The sequence below is a fragment of the Lethenteron reissneri genome, chromosome 15, assembly GCF_015708825.2.
Source record: "Lethenteron reissneri isolate LAM-NWPU_2019-01 chromosome 15, ASM1570882v1, whole genome shotgun sequence".
Lineage (NCBI taxonomy): Eukaryota > Metazoa > Chordata > Hyperoartia > Petromyzontiformes > Petromyzontidae > Lethenteron > Lethenteron reissneri.
The window spans coordinates 4,868,996-4,887,224 of NC_083793.1; the positions used below are offsets into that span (position 1 = coordinate 4,868,996).

Below are 18,229 nucleotides of genomic sequence, written 5' to 3' on the forward strand. Positions count from 1 at the left end.
TGCAACATTTCACTTCACCATTGCCCAAAAAACACACAGCCCACGTACATTCGATTACGAATAACAACAATAACAACAACCGCATGTTTGAATATAAAATTGTTGTGGTTTTATTTGTTGTTTATTAACACATTTTTGTTTATCAATATCGGAGGTCAAAGGCCGCCGCGTCACGCGCAATGCGCGTGTCCACCGGGCCGGGCGCCTTCCAACTTTTGTTTAATTTGCGAAATTAAAATTAAACAATTCACGGGCAAAATTAGATTGCCGATCGTGCGAGCTTGTCCGTATTCGCCACCGATGCATGTGTTGCAGCTCAAAAATCCCGTGAATGTTATGAACTCGTACTCCGCGGCGCAGGCCTCGGTTGGAGCATCGGTGCTAGCCTAGGATGCGTGCCGGGATCGGAGCGACTTTTCCCGCGGAGGGGAGACCGCCGACGTGGGGTAGGGGTCGGAGTCTGAAACCGGTTTCCGAAGTTCAGGGTTTAGAATCGGGGGGTAGAGAGATTGAATTAAAGTTGGGATCAGGGTCAGAGTAAGGGTCAGATCCAGGGTTAGGGTTAGAACCAGGGTTAGGGTTGATAGAGCGGCTGGGGGTGCCGGCTTGAGACCGGGGACCCGGTGCAGCCAGTGCCGGAGCTCCTCGGGACACGAATCTGGGCCAGGTTCTGAGATATCGGGTCAGGGTTGTTATTGAATTCTAAGTAGAATCATTTCGTGGCAGGGCTTGGATCAACCGTGGAGTTGAGTGAGGATCACGGGTCGAGTTCTGAACCAATAGACGCGTGAAAGGACGGTGGGTGGGGTGGGTCTCGTGCTTACAAGAATCCGTGGCCGCGAAATCTGCAAGTAGGAACGCGTCGTCATGGAGGATACGTCGAACGGGCCGGAGATGCAGGTGCTGCAGGCGTTCTTCTCTCACGTCGGAGGCTTCGCGTGCGACCGAGCCAAGGACTACATCGAGAGAGAGAAGGAGAGTAGCAGCAGAGGTGGTGGCGGTGGCGTGGCGTGGGCGTCCCTTCTGTCGGCCCTGGCACACCTTGCAGCCACCGAGAGGGCCTATCACTCCATGACCTTTCTGGGTCAGAAGCCAGGTGCAGCAGCAGTAGGAGTAGTAATACTTTAAGATCGAAACGCGAGGATGATTTCTCCACAAGACTGGGTGTTGCCTGATGAGGCTGGTTGTTGTAATTGCCGGCGAAAACGTAAATGTTGTTGTGGGTTTACTCTCCAACACACCGAATTGGCTGGCATGAATTCTAGATTTGAAGCTTTCGTGACTGCAAGGATTCATACTCTTAGGTTTTTTTCGGTAAAGTCACGTAGGTAAAATAATAACAATAATGAAATGATAATAAATGAAAATAACTAAATTAAATCACGTTTCGGAAGCAACACAAGCTTCCGTCGTCAGGTGTAACTGCTCCAGTAAAATTACTGTAGCGTGTGAAGAGAGCTATTCAAGACTCTACGTGACTTTACCGAAAAAACTGGCATATTTTGTTTACGTGACAAACCTTGCCAATTGCCAAATAATCTGGTGCATAATTACATGTAAAAGAGCTCCCAGCCTATCCGGACCACAATCTCAGAAGGACCGAATGTGTGGGCATCATGTCGATTAAACAACCAACACAAAGAGATCAGCTGTTTGGATAATGCTGAGAGCTGTGTGTGGTGTTAATTCTATTTGTTTCCAGCCTGCATTAACGTTTCTGTTATGGGTTTTCTTGTCAATTAAAGATTTGAAGTACTGTACTTTAGTGGAAGTATCAGTAGTGGTAGGGCCAGGATAAGTAGTTAATAAAATATTTAAAAATACTTTTAAAAAACACGATTTAATGAAATGTACCCTAATGGCAGAACTCCACGACTCCAGGAAGTGGGCCCCGCAGCTTACCATAATGTAAGGGACCGTGGTGATTGACAGGCAACGTGAGTTGAGCGTGGACAATTAGATTGTTTAAAAATATATATTTTTAATGATGGAATATAGTATTGTCATCAGTATGACATAAGTATACCAAGTTTGCAGTCGATAGCACATTGGGAAGTAGGTAAAAATTTAGTTGCAATATTTTTTAAGGATACGACAATAGACGGAGTGAGTTAAATAAAAGCGTGTAAATAAATCAAAAAGGCAGTAGCAGTAATGAAGAGGAAAGACCCCAGCTGGGCCCCAAAGTGAGAGGGCCAGGAGGTATGCAGTCAACAATGCTTGACTCAGGGAGGAGGACGCCCCTGCCATGCATAGTCCCATGGGATGTTGGCTACCAACAACAAGGCAACTCCTATGACTAATTGGGAATGGGACGCAAGCGTAGGATTGATCACCCTGTCGCTGGCCGCCTTTGGGGAGGGTGTATAGTATGAAAGGCCGAAACACCCTAGGACCCAAAGGTTCACTACTGACGATGCGCTCCCCAAATTTCACCAGGCTCACTGTTCATGAACTCTTGGAAGTGTTTGCACAAAGGATAATAACATCTCATCCTGTGTTCTTTGGAATCAGTAGTTTAGTTTACCTGACCTTTAATATGGGCGAAATGCATGGCTGTGCACGTGTGTAAAAAACGTTTAAGTGTTTGCTGTGTTGAATGTTGACCTTGCAATCTCTTCTGAAATATCTCAGGCGTTACACTATATGGGATGTGCTTTGGCAGTTAAAACCTGCTTCAGTTATTCATCTACAGTAAAATGTTCATATTGCTCAAATCAGATTTCAATGATAAGTAACGCCTCTTTTCGCATCTTAATCATTGTTAACGTGATTGAAAACTTGCATGCCCACTTTTTACTTTTTACTATTATAATACATGGTTTAAACTGCAAGGAGATGCGTCCTTAATCAAGTAGAAACAGAATAATGACTGAGTATTATTTTACTGATCAAATGAACTGGAATGCGGCCGATTTCGGCAGAGCTAAGCTGGGGTTGAGCCTGTGTAAAAGACCTGGATGGGCAACAATCACGCCCAAAACAGATGGCTGCAGGGCTACCCTGTGTCCTGTGGAAGAGCAAGAAGTGCAGCAAAATCCATTGCTGCGATGTGCTATGGATATTCATTTACATTTGTAAGGCGCATTTCGTCCGTAGATCCCATGTCTGCTCCCCGCCTTCAGCCCGCAACGACCAGCGCGGTGAAGTATGGTCAAATATTCCCCCACAACCCACGAGGTTGTGGGTGAGACCCTCAACCAGCAGTCGATTGACAAAAGGTCTGCGGTTGTAATTCACTTTATAACTTAATAACCAGACTAATTGGTCAATATTCTACTCCGATGTGGTAGTATCCCTGTTAATACCCTGTGTGTGATGACTTGTGTGACGGTGTGTAGAGGGAGATGTCCCTTTTTTGCTTCTTCGCTGGTTTGAAGGTTAGTAATCAATTCCGAAAACAAACGAATATCGGTATCTGTAAAATACCGATACTGTGATTCAAACTGACCTACTGCTTATGCTGGTTTCAACTTTCGGTGTTCGTTGCCGGAGTTTGAATTAAACTCCACCCTGGCCGAGCGGAATGAGCCAGCCACAACTTTCTTCTTTCCTTCTAGAGTTGCTGCTGAAATATTGAGCGTATTTGGATGAATATCTCATTCTCTGTTTATTATTCACTTGAGCTTCGTAAGAGTCAGGCTGGCTCTTTTTGCGATGGTTTAATTCATCCTGGGGTGCACTCAACGGGCAGAGCGCTCTGTCGTGGGCGCTACAAGGTGGAATTTAGCTTCTATTGAACGGTGCGTTAGGGATGCTGAGAGCATTGCTACGACGAGTGATGTCATGCACATGCTATGGCCACAATGAGTGGCGCGCACATTGTCTTCTGCATATTCTCCAGTGCAGGAAGGTACGGTGCCTCCGAATGGCTGAATTTTGACCCTCCTGCCTAACGATCAGAAGGGCAGGGAATCGGACATTTAGCTCCTGTTGCAATGTGCTCTGGGCTAACAGATCGTTCAATAGAAAAGCGCTTTGGAGCGATTTGCCCATTGATCGCACCCCTTTTTTTACTAATGAGTTGCTATTAATAGCTTGCAATGGGTTGGACATAAGCAAATTAAATTTCTTCTCTCCAGCAATGTAAACAACAATGCTTAAATGTTTTATACAAAAACACCATGGTATTAATGATCATATTTTTAATATGGCTCATTTACAAGCATTTCATACTATATATTCTAATTAAAAATGATATCACAGAGCATTATGTTACATCACCATCAGTTCAATATAGCAAAATAACACTTGGCATCACAAATGCAACATTGGGACTGCAGGTGGAGCCAGCTTTATTATATTATTGATCGGAGCAATAGCAAACTTAAGTATAGTTTCGAATTTTTGCTTATTACATGAAAGAGATTGGTTTAGGCAGTTTGGTCAGATAATCTCAGTGATAATAGGATAACACACTTTAAAATAACTAGGTTTTGAAAGCACAACTAAAATCAAGGCGGAGGCTTTTGTGGTAATGCGACAATTCCTACTTAAATTGCAGAAACGACTATTTAAAATTATTTGATACTCTTGCAAAATTCAAGACATCTTAGATAATGCTAATATAGCCCCTTTCCTCTTTTCAGCTTCAGTCGCAATGCTCTTCAGGGCTATCAATTTGGGTGGCTTTTCTAGCGGTGAGCAACACAATGCTGCAACTTTTCAGCCTACATTTCAAACAATTATTATAGGTGCATTATTGTTTTCAAACAAAAGCATGAGCTACTAATGATGTGATGGTACATAGCCTTGGGAACTGGAAATATTATAATCTTTGCATTTAACTTACTGTGTAGCGTTGTGTTCATATGCCTGCCATCTGCATGAAGGATAATTAAACACCACTTGTTGTATAAACAAGTTATGATGTACAAAACTAAAAATTAAGACACCGATACAATTGTAAAAATTTTTAATTTTGCTTTCCCAATGTCCTCATCAGTAATATTTGAATTAATCCATGTCGAAGACTACCTTTACCTTCAGCCACGCATTGTGATTTCTAGCATTCCACAACTAAACCCCTTGCATTACCCCTAACATCTCGAGCCTTGTCCATCGAATCTGATCAGGCCTGCGCAAAGAAGCCGGCGGTGGTGTTTAATTAACCCCGGTTAGCACCAACCTTCTCGATGCCGGTGCCGCCTACCGCTATGTACAGGCGGACAATCTTTCTTCTCGCGCAAGGACACACTGCGCAGCATGTACGGCTCCTTGTGTTCCGAGCTGCGTCGCGTCACGGGCTCGGGCGCGCAGGCGGCTGCCGGCAGCGGCGGCGGCAACGCGGCCGTGCACTCGGAGGATATCCTGGGTCACCTGGCCGAGCAGCTGGGCCACCTGGTGCAATCGAGGCAGGAGATGGCCGACCTCTATGAGAAGCTGCACGGTCTGAGCCTGGGACGCCACGCTACGCCCGGCGAGCTGCTAGCCTCGCTTGGAGCCGTCACGCAGAAATTCTCCTCCAGGTGTCGTGGTCACTTTACACCCCCCCTCCCCCCCGCGCTCATGTTATGTTTAATCGCAGTTGTCGAATGAAGACTCAAAATGCCAGTTGGCCAGCAGTAAAACGGCACTGTTGAAGGTGTAATGGATGGGAGTTAATATACCGTACGTGTCTTGAAATGAGCAAAGTCAGAAGAGTTTATGGAAAAAAAGACGTTAGGAGAGAATTCCAAATGTTGCAGTGCAAGGATTCAGGTCGCAAGAGAAGGGTTTTGGATACATGACAGTATCATGGTGGTTGAACACGGTATGAATGAGATGGAATAGTCTTTTCAGGGGGTGTCCAGGAAACACACTTGCCAACCTAAACAACCTCATTGTTCAGATAATTGTATTTTCTGCCCACTCGCAAGAAAATATTACTTTGGATTTTGTTGACAGTTGTCAGATGAGCTGGATGGCAGACATTTGTGGGGAGATAGATACAAAAAATCTAGACGGAAAAGTGTTCCAAAGAAGAAAGTATGGATTCTAGAAATACTTCCCATTTCAAAGAATGGAAATTACGTTTTTATGACATGAGCACATACTCTGTTGGGCAAAAGTCACATCACCATACAGCATACACTTTTGAATCGTAATGTTCTTTGAGGATATCGCTAAAAAGTTGTGAATTAGTTATTGTCAGAGGAACAGCCTATGGTATGTTCAGGCATAGTTTGTGTTTATATTATGCGTGTTGAATACAAGTGCTACGGAGACACAGGTAGCCAGTGCTGCTCCTGGGCATACTACCTTGTTGTGTGCCATGCTGGCCCAAACCTTTTCCTGTTCGGAGACGTCTGCAAGTTGCAGGGTGTGTACCGTTCACCGCTCAATCTCGGAACACGCAAGCAGTTAGCGGAATTTTTGATGTAGAGAGGCGTAGCGCTGTTGTTTTTATAGACATTGTACTCATCCCTTTTCCTGGTGACGACCGCTTGTGTTGCGATCGAATCGTCGTGGTTTTTGTTTTTTATTTATATCATTTTTAAAATTATATTTAAATTACTGAAAGAACCAAGAATAAGTCTACATTATAGACTGCCAGTATGCTCCCTCAGGTTAAGAACCATACTACAGTCTACATTATAGACTGCCAGTACACTCACCAGCTTAAAACCAGGCTACAGTCTACATTATAGACTGCCAGTACACTCACTCCGATTAAGAACCAGGCTACAGTCTACATGAGTGTTGTTTTGTTTTTTATGTTTCTTATTTTTATTCACTTTATTTATTATTAGTATTTTTCTCTCTTTTACCGAAAGAACCAAAGAATATAAATTCCTGCAGTCACGAAAGTTTAAAGTCAAAATGAAATAATTTTTTTACGGTTACGTACCGTTGACGTACACGTTTCCGATGACGTTCACGTACATCATCGGAACGGGAAAGGTTTAAGGCGGCGCCGACGCTCAGCGGCGAGTGGCGCCCGTAGTTGTTTGTTTCCCCAAAAGTGACCTAACTGCCATCGGCCGTTGACTGCGCGCTCAGGGTTCACCACCCGGTGCTCAGCGCCTTGAGCAGCAGCTTCCAGCACGAGACGGAGGCGCTGGGTCACCTGCTGCGTGCCCAGCGCGACGTCTCCTCGTGGCTCTTCCTGCCGGCGCTGCTGGAGCTGCACGCGGCTCACGCCAAGCTAGCGGCGTGGGCGTCCCGCGGTTCGGAGCGAGCGCGCGATGGCGCCGCGGCGCCGCCGCAGCGCAAGCCGCTGTTCGGCGGCGCTGCCCAGCGCGTTGCTCCCACGCCACACCTGCACCAGTGGATGGTGCGTGTTCTCTGGGGGTGGCCTCGTAAGAGTGTGTTGTTCTTGGTTACGTACGTATGTATTTGTTAAGTGATTCGTTTACCTTGCCTATCATTTGCACTCCCGTCGTGTTTTCGTATTATTTGTTGTGACGTTCTGACATGCCCCCACTGGACATGTGTAAAAAAGAGCTTTGTAAATTATTAGATTCCTCCAGTATAATTATTCTGATTCTGATGTATGTTGTACTTCTTTCGCACCGTACGTAGCCAACCGTTCTAAGTGGAGGTGCGGGGGAAGGACAACAAACTCAATTAGAAATCCTCGCTGCATTTGGAGATTTCGATATTTTCCTTCGTCATCGTTATTTTCAGCCGTAATCAATTTGTTTCTGGATGAAGGTCTCCCCAAGATGCCACCATATCTCAAAGTCCCGTGATATACCAATACATCGAGCACCTGCACGCGAGCCGATTTTTATCGCTGCATCTCCACAGTGGAAGTTCTCTGGGGCACGTTCCCTCCTCTGGATTCCACTCTTACGGTAGTCTGGACCACTGGCCACAATCCCTTGTGCTTTGTGCTGTCAATGCTCACAAATCATGCATGTCTGGGTATTATGAAAAAAATGTCATACAAATGTCTGCTATGCTTCCTACTGCAAACACCCACTTGCTGCCCAGCATGTTAGGAGTAGAAAGCAATTATATTCGTGTGATCCAGTAACCACCCTTCAAGAAGGGCAGGTTTCGTCATCCTGTCAATACTTGCAAACAGCACTTGCCGTGCCAGTCCACCCAGACTAAAGTGGGCAACATCTGGTTGTGCTGGTGAATGCTCACAGGCCAGGGAGTTGGAGTCGAGGGATGGTGGCTCAGATTTGTTTTTAAATTTACAAACCTGCTAGATGACGAGGTCTCGAGGAGACGGTACGAGCATCAAGTGAATTTGTGAACCCATTTAAGCGTTACGCCCGCTCCTCATATGCATATAAATTATCCAGTGGTTTATAATTAGTCGGATAAGCCAAAAACACACCTTGGGACCCTTTTTGTTAAATAAGCGTCTTGAGACTTGGTGAAATGATCATGGAAAAAACATGCCAGCGTATACGTTCTATATTTTTTTTTCACCGCCGCACAGGTGAAGTACAAGACGTTCCTGCTGGCCAAGTTCAGCTTCTACTTCCACGAAGCGCTGAGTCGGCAAGCGGGCGGCGAGATGAAGTCGCTCACGGCGAAAACAAGCCCCGACTTCTTTGGCAAAGTGTCGAGCTTCATCAAGAAGACGGATGCTGCCAACGTGTCTCTCATCTTTGACACGCGCGGCCTGGAGGACAGCTTCAAGGTGATTGTGGTTTCACGATCGTCGTTTCACGACCATGATTTGTGTCAAAGGGGGCGACAATTCTCAGCTCTCTAGGTGTCGTTGAGTTCGTGGTGGGAGTAGCGCCAATTTCTAGCCCATCTATTGAACAACTACTGCCTAGTTACCGCCAATTGGAGCTCAGCAGATGACTCCTTATTTACATTTTTTATCCAAGAAGGATTATGAGTTCACGCTGGCTGACATTTTTTACGAATTATCTCAGTATCAGGGGCCTTGCTGTTCTGCCCAACCTAAATCAGCTGTCGCGTATGAATCAGGTATTGTAAATGTGAGGAGCACAGCAAGAAAAAAACTATTGGCTATAGCGTCGTACTTGGTACTGGCAAATGGACTGTTGTGAATGAAGTTAGTTTTCAGACAGGCTTATAGCTGTCTTAGGGTAGAGTGTTGGTGCAGTGTTTAGTGCTCTGTGCTCTGAACCTAGCAACCCGAGTTCGATTTCTACAGTGAACACAAGTGGTCAGTGATAGTACACCTTGTCCTATGCCCTTTCTTCAACCTCCATTATCCATCTTGGTGAAGTATGGTCAACTAACTCCCAACACGACTTGGGTGAGAAACCTTCATCCAGTAATGGAATGGCAAAGAGCTGTACATTAGTAGTTTTAAGCATCTGCCAAACTTACCTATGTAACGTATGAGTGTTGTGCATGGTGCACATTCTCCCATGCATAAAAAAAGCATGAAATGGTACAAATATCCCAAAACTAGTAATCCTGTAAGACAAAGCTTCTCTGTGTGTAAACATTCAGACTTGCTACGTCACCTTACCTGCCCGACTCCACGTGCTGCGCAGGGTCACGGCTACCACTACCCCGGGTCGTACCCAGAGGGGCTCAAGGTTCCGGCCGAGGGCTTCGTGCCGGTGCTGTCGCTGCCCATCGAGCGCACGGCCATGCACTGGTCGGCGCTGTCCATGGTGCTGGCCGAGCGCTCCTCCGAGCTGGCGTGCGCGGAGCGCGTGGTGCACGCCTACGACGAGAAGGCGCAGAGCACCTACTACCTGGCACGTCCCGAGCCGCGCTTCACCATCGCCGTCGTCTACGAGAGCCGCCGGAGCGAGAAGGACTCCGGCGTACACGCGTTCCTGCTTGAGACCGCCGCCGCGCTCAAGCAGAGCAAGCCTTTCGCCAGCCTCAAGCCGGGCTCCAAGGCGTAGGTAGTCCAGGCGTGGAGGAGAGGTAGCTCCCACGCTCACCACCTCCCACCCCGACGCTGACCTTTTAACGGAGCTCCACTTCTTCTTTCGTATGGCCAATGTCGATGCAGAGCAACGCCTACAATTTCACATTCAGGTGGTCAAGCCAGACAGCCGCGTCAGGACTGACCGACCACCTCGCCAGCCTCAAGCTGCAGTAGAAGGTGTAGGCCGGCTTTGACTGAACCCTCTTTGACAAGAGCTAGACTCATCTAAGTGGCCGAGCCAGATTCAAAGTGATGATCTGGCCGTGGATTTGGGGAAAGGTGGCCCTTGCACTGGAAAAGGTGGGCCTGCCCCGACCTAAGTTGTTTGACCGAGACCAACGTTGATAGCCAAGCAGGGTGAAGACTGGGTGGTCGGTGCCTTCAAGGGAAGCTCCCTTGGAAGACTGTGTTCATGTAAGGGTTCATATCATCATTATCCTTCTTCTCAGCCATGGTTTAACCTCTACTGGATGAAGACCTCCCCACGTCAGTGCCATGCGAGTTGTTTGAGTAACCGGACTTGCACGGGTGCCCTTATACAGTAAGTCACAGCTTGGTAGTGCCCACTTGAAGAAGCTTGCACAAATAGAAACTTGCCGAAAACAATGTGAATGTGCCAGAGGGATGAAGCGTGCAATGAAAAGTGCCATACAACTGTAAATTGATGTGGTTTATGGTCTCCATGCGGTGATCTGCAAAGTTATTGTTGGGTGTACGTTGAACTTCTCTCGCACCATAGCCAACCGTGTTAATCGAAGGTGCGCGGAAGGACAAGATAAGACAACCAAAGTAAGAGCCAATGTCAGTCTTGAGCTCGGACCAATCTGGCAACTCCATGCCTTGTGCCATTCTAATCAGACCAGCTGATTTGATTACTTCCGAGGAAAGCAGAGCATGCTGTCCAGCCTTAAGGGGAATCACATGGCGAACCAACTATAGCAAAGTGTGCGTGCATGCAAGGTGCTTGTGTGTTTCGTCGGATGCAATTTGATTTAGCAGCCCCAAATATTGTTGGCTATTAAAGCAAACCCAGGATTTGTAAAGACCGTCAGACGTTCAAACGTATGTGAGAAAGATATAAAAGCTACATGCAAAAAGTGGTGCTTAATAAAATATCGGTGGCGTTTCTTGCACTCTAGAATGCACTCTCATTCATGTCTATGCAGTTCCCTTTAAGGTGCACGCAAGTATTGTACGTGGTCAACCCATTTTGGATAATGTAGATATTACGTAACAATGGATTGTTAGGATTTGGTAGTACCTACAGATTTTGCCAACAAGTATATTCAACCAAGCCAAGTATATTCAACCAGTTTGCTCAGGATGGCCAATCATTCCCTTCTATCCCTATTGCAGTGGACAGTTCAACTGAGCTAATGTAGCAAGACAAACAATGCTTATACACACATATACAGACCTTCCCTTGTATCTACCTGAATGCTTTAAAGCAAGCAGTAGTCGAGCAGAACCAGCCTATCCACTGTAAGGTTAGGTGCCCAGCATGCTGGACTATCGGTGTGTGCAGAGGAAACTTCCCCACACATTTTCATGCTGTTGAGATGGAGAGGTGGTAAGTATCTGTGGGTGCTGCCAAGGTCGTACAAAAATCTTTTTTTGCGGAAGAATTACATTATTTTATGGCCTGGTAGCAACCAGCAGGTTGCCAGATATTTGGGAAAACAGCAGAAAGTACCATCCTGCTGAAGGCTACGTCTGTAGCAGCCAAGCATTTTATCGACGCTTCAGTGCCAGATTAAGGTGTGCGATGTTACCCAGACAGCCATCTCGTGGCTGGTGCTTGGGGGGGGGGGGGAGTTGCGACAGGGGGTCAGGACCCTGCTCTCCATTTCGGAGCAGGCTGATGCTTGAGCCATTCTCTTCTGGTCAGTTAAATGTCTGGGGGCAAGACCCATAATATTATGGGTACGACGAGGAATATTGTGAACTTCCCAAGGCTTGAGGCACCACATTTTTATGAGATCAAGTGCTTTGCATAAGGGCAGGCCCATCCCATTGTGAAGATGAAGAAAGGAAGCTCACAATTAGAAATTTTTTTTGGCTCAAGCCAGGCTCTGCACTGCAGATAAAAAGTGAGTTTGGTTGAGCCCTGCCCACTCTTGTAGGCACTGAAGGACGATGGGTGGTCTTGTAAAAGAGTTTTCTCATTGCATTGTTGCACACTTAGAATTGTATGCTGAAATACAAATATTCCAAGTTTGACCCCGATATGTATTAACTGCATTAATTACAGGTAAAGGGTGATGCCCTGCAATGTATTGCTCGCAGAGATGGCCTCTGCACGAGCACCCCTCCAGAGGGTGTTTTGGCCTACTTTGCCATGCTGGCCAGGCATCTTGGAAGCTAAGAGCACCCACACTTTATCCCACCACGCACAACCTACCGATCAAGTGGCCGTGACCAGTGTACGCCTGGGTGGACGGAGCGGGGCGTGGGTGATTACAAACCTTACCCATCGTTTCAACTTGCCATGCCGGGTAGATTAAACCATAAATCTCAGGATCAATTCCAGTGTGCTGTCGATTACACCCACAGCAGCATCCAACTCGCTTCATACGAAATGCAAATTCAAAACAAAGGAAGTAGTATTGCATTATTTTATTTACACTGTTGCCATACGATGCAAAGGTTTGTGTTGGTGATGTTTGCACTCAGTGTATGTATCAGACAGTGCATAAACACAGTTTCTAACCCACCCATGCAGAAATAATTACACATAGCAAGCCAATTTGGCTTGCTATGTCGCACGTCTAATTAGGGAATGCTGGTCACTCTGCTAATCGTCACCCGTCTCGATTTACCAAACCGCAACCACAGCACTTGCAACACCAACACAGCATCCATTATTAACAATGGAAAGGACATTTCTGCTACTGTGATTGACTGCTATCATTAATAATGAACAAACATCTCCATGAATAAAGAAAACAGAACAAAAAAACCCCCAGGTTAAATGGCTAGCTGCAAAAAATCATTAGAACGTAACACTCAACACAGATTTGTGACATCTTAAGCACTGCACGTACTCTTGATGACCAACAAAGAAAATAATACTTTACAGAAACCATCTGAAGTCATGCCTTTTCACCGTAGCCAAAGGTAAACCAAGTGTAACTAAACATATATACAGCTTATACCTTATATTCAACCACATACGCTTTTACAAAGCGCATGGCTAAGAATCGTGGGGTGTTTGGGTATATCATATTGGTTTACAAAACAGTGCCCTTTGTCAGACGTTGGCGTATGTTCCAGCTACAGATGTTGATCATGTTCAACTCTTCACACACTCGAGCACCACAACAGGTATTTCGGGTGGGGGGGGGTGCATTTTCAGCCGTGAAAGTGGAAAGGGCATGGTAGAGGCATACATGACTAAAATCCTACAATGAAATCGGCTGCCTGTGGAAATGGTACATTTAACATGCCATAATGTCTGTACACACTGGCAATGCGGGACAATCATTTTGTATGCAAGCTTGGATGCAAACGTTTTTACACCCTGAAATGCATGTTTTTTTTCAATGCCCCCCTCTGCTTAAGCCCGAGACATCGGTAATGATATTTCAATTGCAAAAAACACGTGGGCTTCCACTTGACCAAGTCTAGTTCACGCAGGTACCATACACACAGCCACATTGCAGGCCCCTCCCCACAGCGAACAACACCTGCAGACAAGGCGAGGGCTTAATATTTAACCAAGAATTCCTACAGTAGGATCGTGTTGCACCGAAACTGTTGGCTACATTGATACAATAGTAACACCAAATGCCCGAAGTATATGCACTTAATACATCGTGATGCAAACGGAATATCTATGGGTACACCTCCATTAAATTGCTTCAGTTACGATATATTGTACATTTAGAATTATTTAACATTCGACATTCTTAAGAATCTTCGAATCATTTGCCTTACAAAAGGTAAGCAAAACCGGTGTACATTTCTATGGTCCCTCTGTTTTTCTTGTTCCTCTTGGCACGAACAATCGATTATTTCTGGTCCCATTGTGCCAACATTTAGCATCGACAGTCTCAGTGCTCAAAGGCGAGTGGTGTCGGAAGAGAAACTTCCGCCGCAGAGGTTCATAAATACCCCCCCCCCACACTCCACCCCCTGTCGCGAAAATTAATTTTACATCTCTGTGCATACGATGAAACATCTGTGGCTCACCGCTTGTCCCAGCGAGCAACGGACCCACGGGGGCAATGCCCTGGTGCTTTCGCTGACTACGGCTCCCGCACTCTGTTGGCGACACGCATTGCGGTGGGAATGGCTTGAAACTTGAGCTCCAGTAATGATGATACTCTTTAAGACTTCAACACGCACAACCGCATTTGCGGGCACGCCGTGTGTCCATTGTTTTGTACGTCAAAATGATGGAGAAGCAGGTGAAACGCACTCGCCAAACCCCTCCCCCACAAATATAGATGACGATAATTTATTACGTGGAGCTTTGGTAGAAAGTACTAGCATTAACTACGTAAATAGTGAGGGTTTTAAAGTCAACAAGTTGGGTTTTACGGTGGAGATAGCACTGGACTTGATACTGCAGTAAACAATCAGTAGTTTAACCTATCCATCATTTAATGTCAACGTTAGAACAGGCAGTGCGGTACGATAGTACGATTTGAAAATGTACACCATCACGCTATAATTCCATAGCCTCGCTGCATAAAGTGTAAGGTGTAGGCACGTGCGATTGAATCTTACAGCGTTTGATAGAGGCCAGTAGTCAATAATAGCATAGGGTAACGAAACAAATTGGCAATGTGTCGGCTTTCCAAATGCTCTCGCACAAAAGCACATTTGTAACTTACAGAAAGTTTGAAATTAACGATTCAATACAAACGTACAGAGTTCGCACCCTCCATATTCTGATAAACAATACAAACATGCAAGAAAAAAATTAACAAATTATATTCAAAACAAAATAGCATTTCTGTGGCTGAACACAACCGCTGTGTCCTAATGGTACTAAAACTGGTCATCGCTCAGTTTAAACAACGTTTCAACAAAGTGTGCGATACACTATACAGTACAAACGCCATTAACTTCAACAGACAGGCTCAGGCTGTGATGTTTCTGCATGACTGTGACGTATCAGTGAGCCTAGTGGTGTTTTTCCGTGGTCAACCGATGCAATTGCAAGCCGAGCCACTCGCCCAACTGGAATTGCTCGTGGTTACAGCTCTCAATATTGCAGTCCAGCTGCAGGTCCGCCCCCCCCCACCTTCCGACGGCACGCTTGGCCATATGCAGACGAACAACCACGTCAATCTTTAACTTGGTCAAACGTGCCAAAGCAAGGACCTTCTGAAATCCAAGTCTTGAGAATGTACTGGCTAAATAAAAAAATTATTATAACGAAAATTATTTTTTGATGTGGCAACCTCCGTAATGAAAATGTCTTTAAATAATAAAATAACTGGTATTTACCCCACCCCCCCAACCCAATCACCTTAATAATTGACAATGCTTATTTCTACCACGAAATGTGTTTATTAAATGTTAATTAAATACAAAAAATTGGTTATAATCGAACAAGAGTACTGTCGCACAAGGCAGGTTTAAACGGAGTGGATTATTAAGTGCATTTAATTTTTCCACAAAAATATTGTCGGTACATTTGTCTCGATTCTCGAAATGTAAACGTGCAGGATGTGAATGGTTTTCTTTAAGATATTTTTAAGATGGTATGTTAAGTGGAGAAGCCTTCACCTGGATAATATTGTTTATTCTTAAGTCAGGTGTTTGATACTATTTACTGCTATACATAAACATTAAGAGAATGAACATTTAAATACATCTATGATGGTCACAATAACGTTTTTCATAAGTGACGATAGGATAATTCTAGCAAACAATGCAATGTCTTTTATAGGTAAATATTCCGTTCTGTAAACATTTAAAATGTCTAAGAAATACTGCATTACGAGTATTTTAAGCTCCACATACAAGCCAGGTAGACGGAAAACCAACAAGCACAAGTGTGAAAAGGTAGACAAAGCTTTAAAGAGCAACCCTATCTCTCTGTGGACGACAAGGGTCATATCCATCAAGTGCTTAACAACTTTTCGTTTCCTATCGCAAGAGAACACGAAGTTCCCGTGTGATTTTGCAAAGCTATTAAACGAAAGCCACAACTTCACTAAGGATCTTGCAAAACAAAAACTTGGACTCTGGCAAACAGCTCACAATGTGTATTCGGCTTTTTTCGCGAGTCTTATCAATGTGTGACCTATTAGGGCCACATTATGTGGAGCGAGATTGCAAGCTGAAGCGGGGTCCATACGTGCGCAATCCACATGTGACAACGTGTGGCTCAATGCAGACCCTTTAGCAGAATTGGCAACCAGATGCAACCATGTAGTACGGGTATTTTGGCAATGTTATGCATTAATAATATTGTGCTCATTTAATCCTCAAATGTACATCCAAATTGGTGGATTGTAATTTTATGTTCCAGTGGGATATTTCACTCAAAACTGAAGAGAATATTCGTGATATTTTAGTTCACCTTGATTTAGTATAATATGGTCCCATGGGTGCGGTTTTTAAGGACTGACTGAAAGGAATACACTGGGATTTACGACTACGGAAAAGGCAGGAGGAGGCGGTGACAATGACAGGAAACAGAGGACGCATCAAGTGAAGCCGTACAGGAAGGAACAATGTGCTTTTCACCGGTGGTGAGCGGCACCTATATCAACAACACGGCACGTTGTTACAATAGTACATGATGCACCGACAACTCCATGGCTATCCGCCGGCGGTGGCTGCACGTACCAATGCACCGATTAGAGGCGCGCATGAGACAATCGGCGCGCCTCACATAGTGCACGACTTGTCGGGCGTGCCAGGCGCCGCTGGCCTTGGCTGCCCTGCAGCCCCGCCTCCCTGCCTCGGCCTTGCTCCCAGCTGCTGCTGCTGTTGCTGCTGTTGAGACTTCAACTGCGAGCTCAGTTTTGCTTCCAGGAGCGGGCGGAAGGTGGTCATGATCTCGCTGGCGCTGCTCGCGCTGCGGCGTACGGATGGCCCCGGCGGGGCTGCGGGAACGCCGAGGCGGTGCGAGGGGCTGCCAGGGATGGGTGCCGCGGGGCCTGGCGGTGGTTTCAGAGTATCCAACGTGTCCAGTACCACATCTGGCGTGTGCCGTGCCGAGCTCTGCCTCTGCAGCTCACGGAGGTCGCTGAGCGCCGAGTTCACAGAGTCGTCCATCTCCTGCGGCACAGGAAACGGAAAGCAAACATTGTGGGGGGTGCGGTTAACACCCGATAACGCTGTGCCACCAATGACTGAAGCTGAATCCACGTCACATCAAGTTCTACTTAAGAACTGACTTTCACCAGGTAAACTCAGGATTGAGTGATATTGGCTTATTAAGTTTTGGAAAGCAAATTCAATAAATAGCTGAATAAATTAGTAAATGTAGGAAATTATAGTTGCAAGTTTAATAATGCTGACAATTTATAAAGGTCAGAAATAATACACTAAACACACTGCGTTACATTTCCTAGCGTTTCGCTCAATTCCCCCAATGTATAACTGGTACCCAAACTGGTCAAATAATCAGGACGGGTCAGTCAACAGCACGTGTTGGTCACCTGGGCAATGGACCTGGGCAGGTGTTTTGAGTTTCTACCGTAGCCATCGCCCGACTGAGCCACAGCACGCTGCCAGCATGTCTCACCTCGGCGTGAGTGATCTTGGGCTCGTCGAGGCTGCTGTGTCGACTCGATGACGTTGAACTTCTCCCCGTGGGGCTTTCGGGCGGCGCGGCCAATCTCTGCGGGAATCCACCACCCACAACGCCACTGCCGCCGCCGCCACCGCCACCACCACCGCTACCCGTGCTGCCCAACCTCCTCCGCTCCGGGCTGCCTTGCGCCTGCGTGGCCGCCGCCACGGCCGCCCGCACGCTGCCCACCCTCGGCTGCTGCAGGTGGTGCTGGTGGTGGGGCAGGTGCGAGGGGTGGTGGTGAGGGCTCGCCGCGGAGGAGGGCGGCCGTGACGGGGTGGCGTCCGCGGACGGAGGGGGCGGGCCACGCACGGGGCTGCGGCCGTCGCTGCTACGCCGGGCCGGGTCGCGCATGTTCAGCGCCGCGCCCTCCGCGCGCAACCGATGCCTGCAGAAAGCAGCATACGGAAGGTAAAGGTGCAGCTCTGTAATTTCTTGACCGCGCCACTGCTGGAAGAAGGGCCTCTACTAGAGGCAGCCCTAGAGAGCCTGCTCTCGGAAGGTATTTGGGTCTACTCTTAGACAGTGGCCAGACATGTTGGAAAACTTGGGGAATACCCACATTTTAACCCACCACATACAACCTGCCGATTGACTGTGGTGAAGCCACCTTTCACTGAATGTACCATCTCTATAATTGTTGTAAAGCGGCTGGATCAAGG

The 18,229-nt window shown here is 46.5% G+C and overlaps 2 protein-coding genes across 6 annotated transcripts in view; one reads left to right on the plus strand and one right to left on the minus strand.

Moving 5' to 3' along the window:
- The first annotated feature begins 130 nt into the window (after positions 1–130).
- On the plus strand, positions 131–10,941 carry KICS2 (KICSTOR subunit 2). Of its 4 annotated transcripts, none has more exons than XM_061551873.1 (6): positions 131–1,096; positions 3,342–3,380; positions 5,165–5,468; positions 6,982–7,255; positions 8,378–8,581; positions 9,420–10,941. In XM_061551873.1, the coding sequence occupies exons 1-6, from the start codon at positions 868–870 to the stop codon at positions 9,780–9,782; spliced, it is 1,413 nt and encodes a 470-aa protein (XP_061407857.1). In that variant the 5' UTR covers positions 131–867; the 3' UTR covers positions 9,783–10,941. The 4 variants fall into 4 exon arrangements, with proteins under 4 accessions (XP_061407857.1, XP_061407856.1, XP_061407858.1 ...); XM_061551872.1 differs by lacking the exon at positions 3,342–3,380 and adding an exon at positions 4,590–4,640; XM_061551876.1 differs by having other exon boundaries at positions 999–1,096; positions 3,342–4,640.
- A 1,468-nt stretch (positions 10,942–12,409) lies between these two features.
- The window catches only part of LOC133342616 (SLIT-ROBO Rho GTPase-activating protein 2B-like), a 90,512-nt gene continuing 84,692 nt past the window's right edge, over positions 12,410–18,229 (minus strand). For both annotated transcript variants that reach the window (XM_061551878.1, XM_061551877.1), the window contains exons 22-23: positions 17,520–17,955; positions 12,410–17,050 (exon numbers count right to left, since the gene is read on the minus strand). In XM_061551878.1, the coding sequence (XP_061407862.1) occupies positions 16,658–17,050; positions 17,520–17,955 (829 nt within the window). In that variant the 3' untranslated portion in view covers positions 12,410–16,657. The remainder of the gene's footprint in view (positions 17,051–17,519; positions 17,956–18,229) is intronic.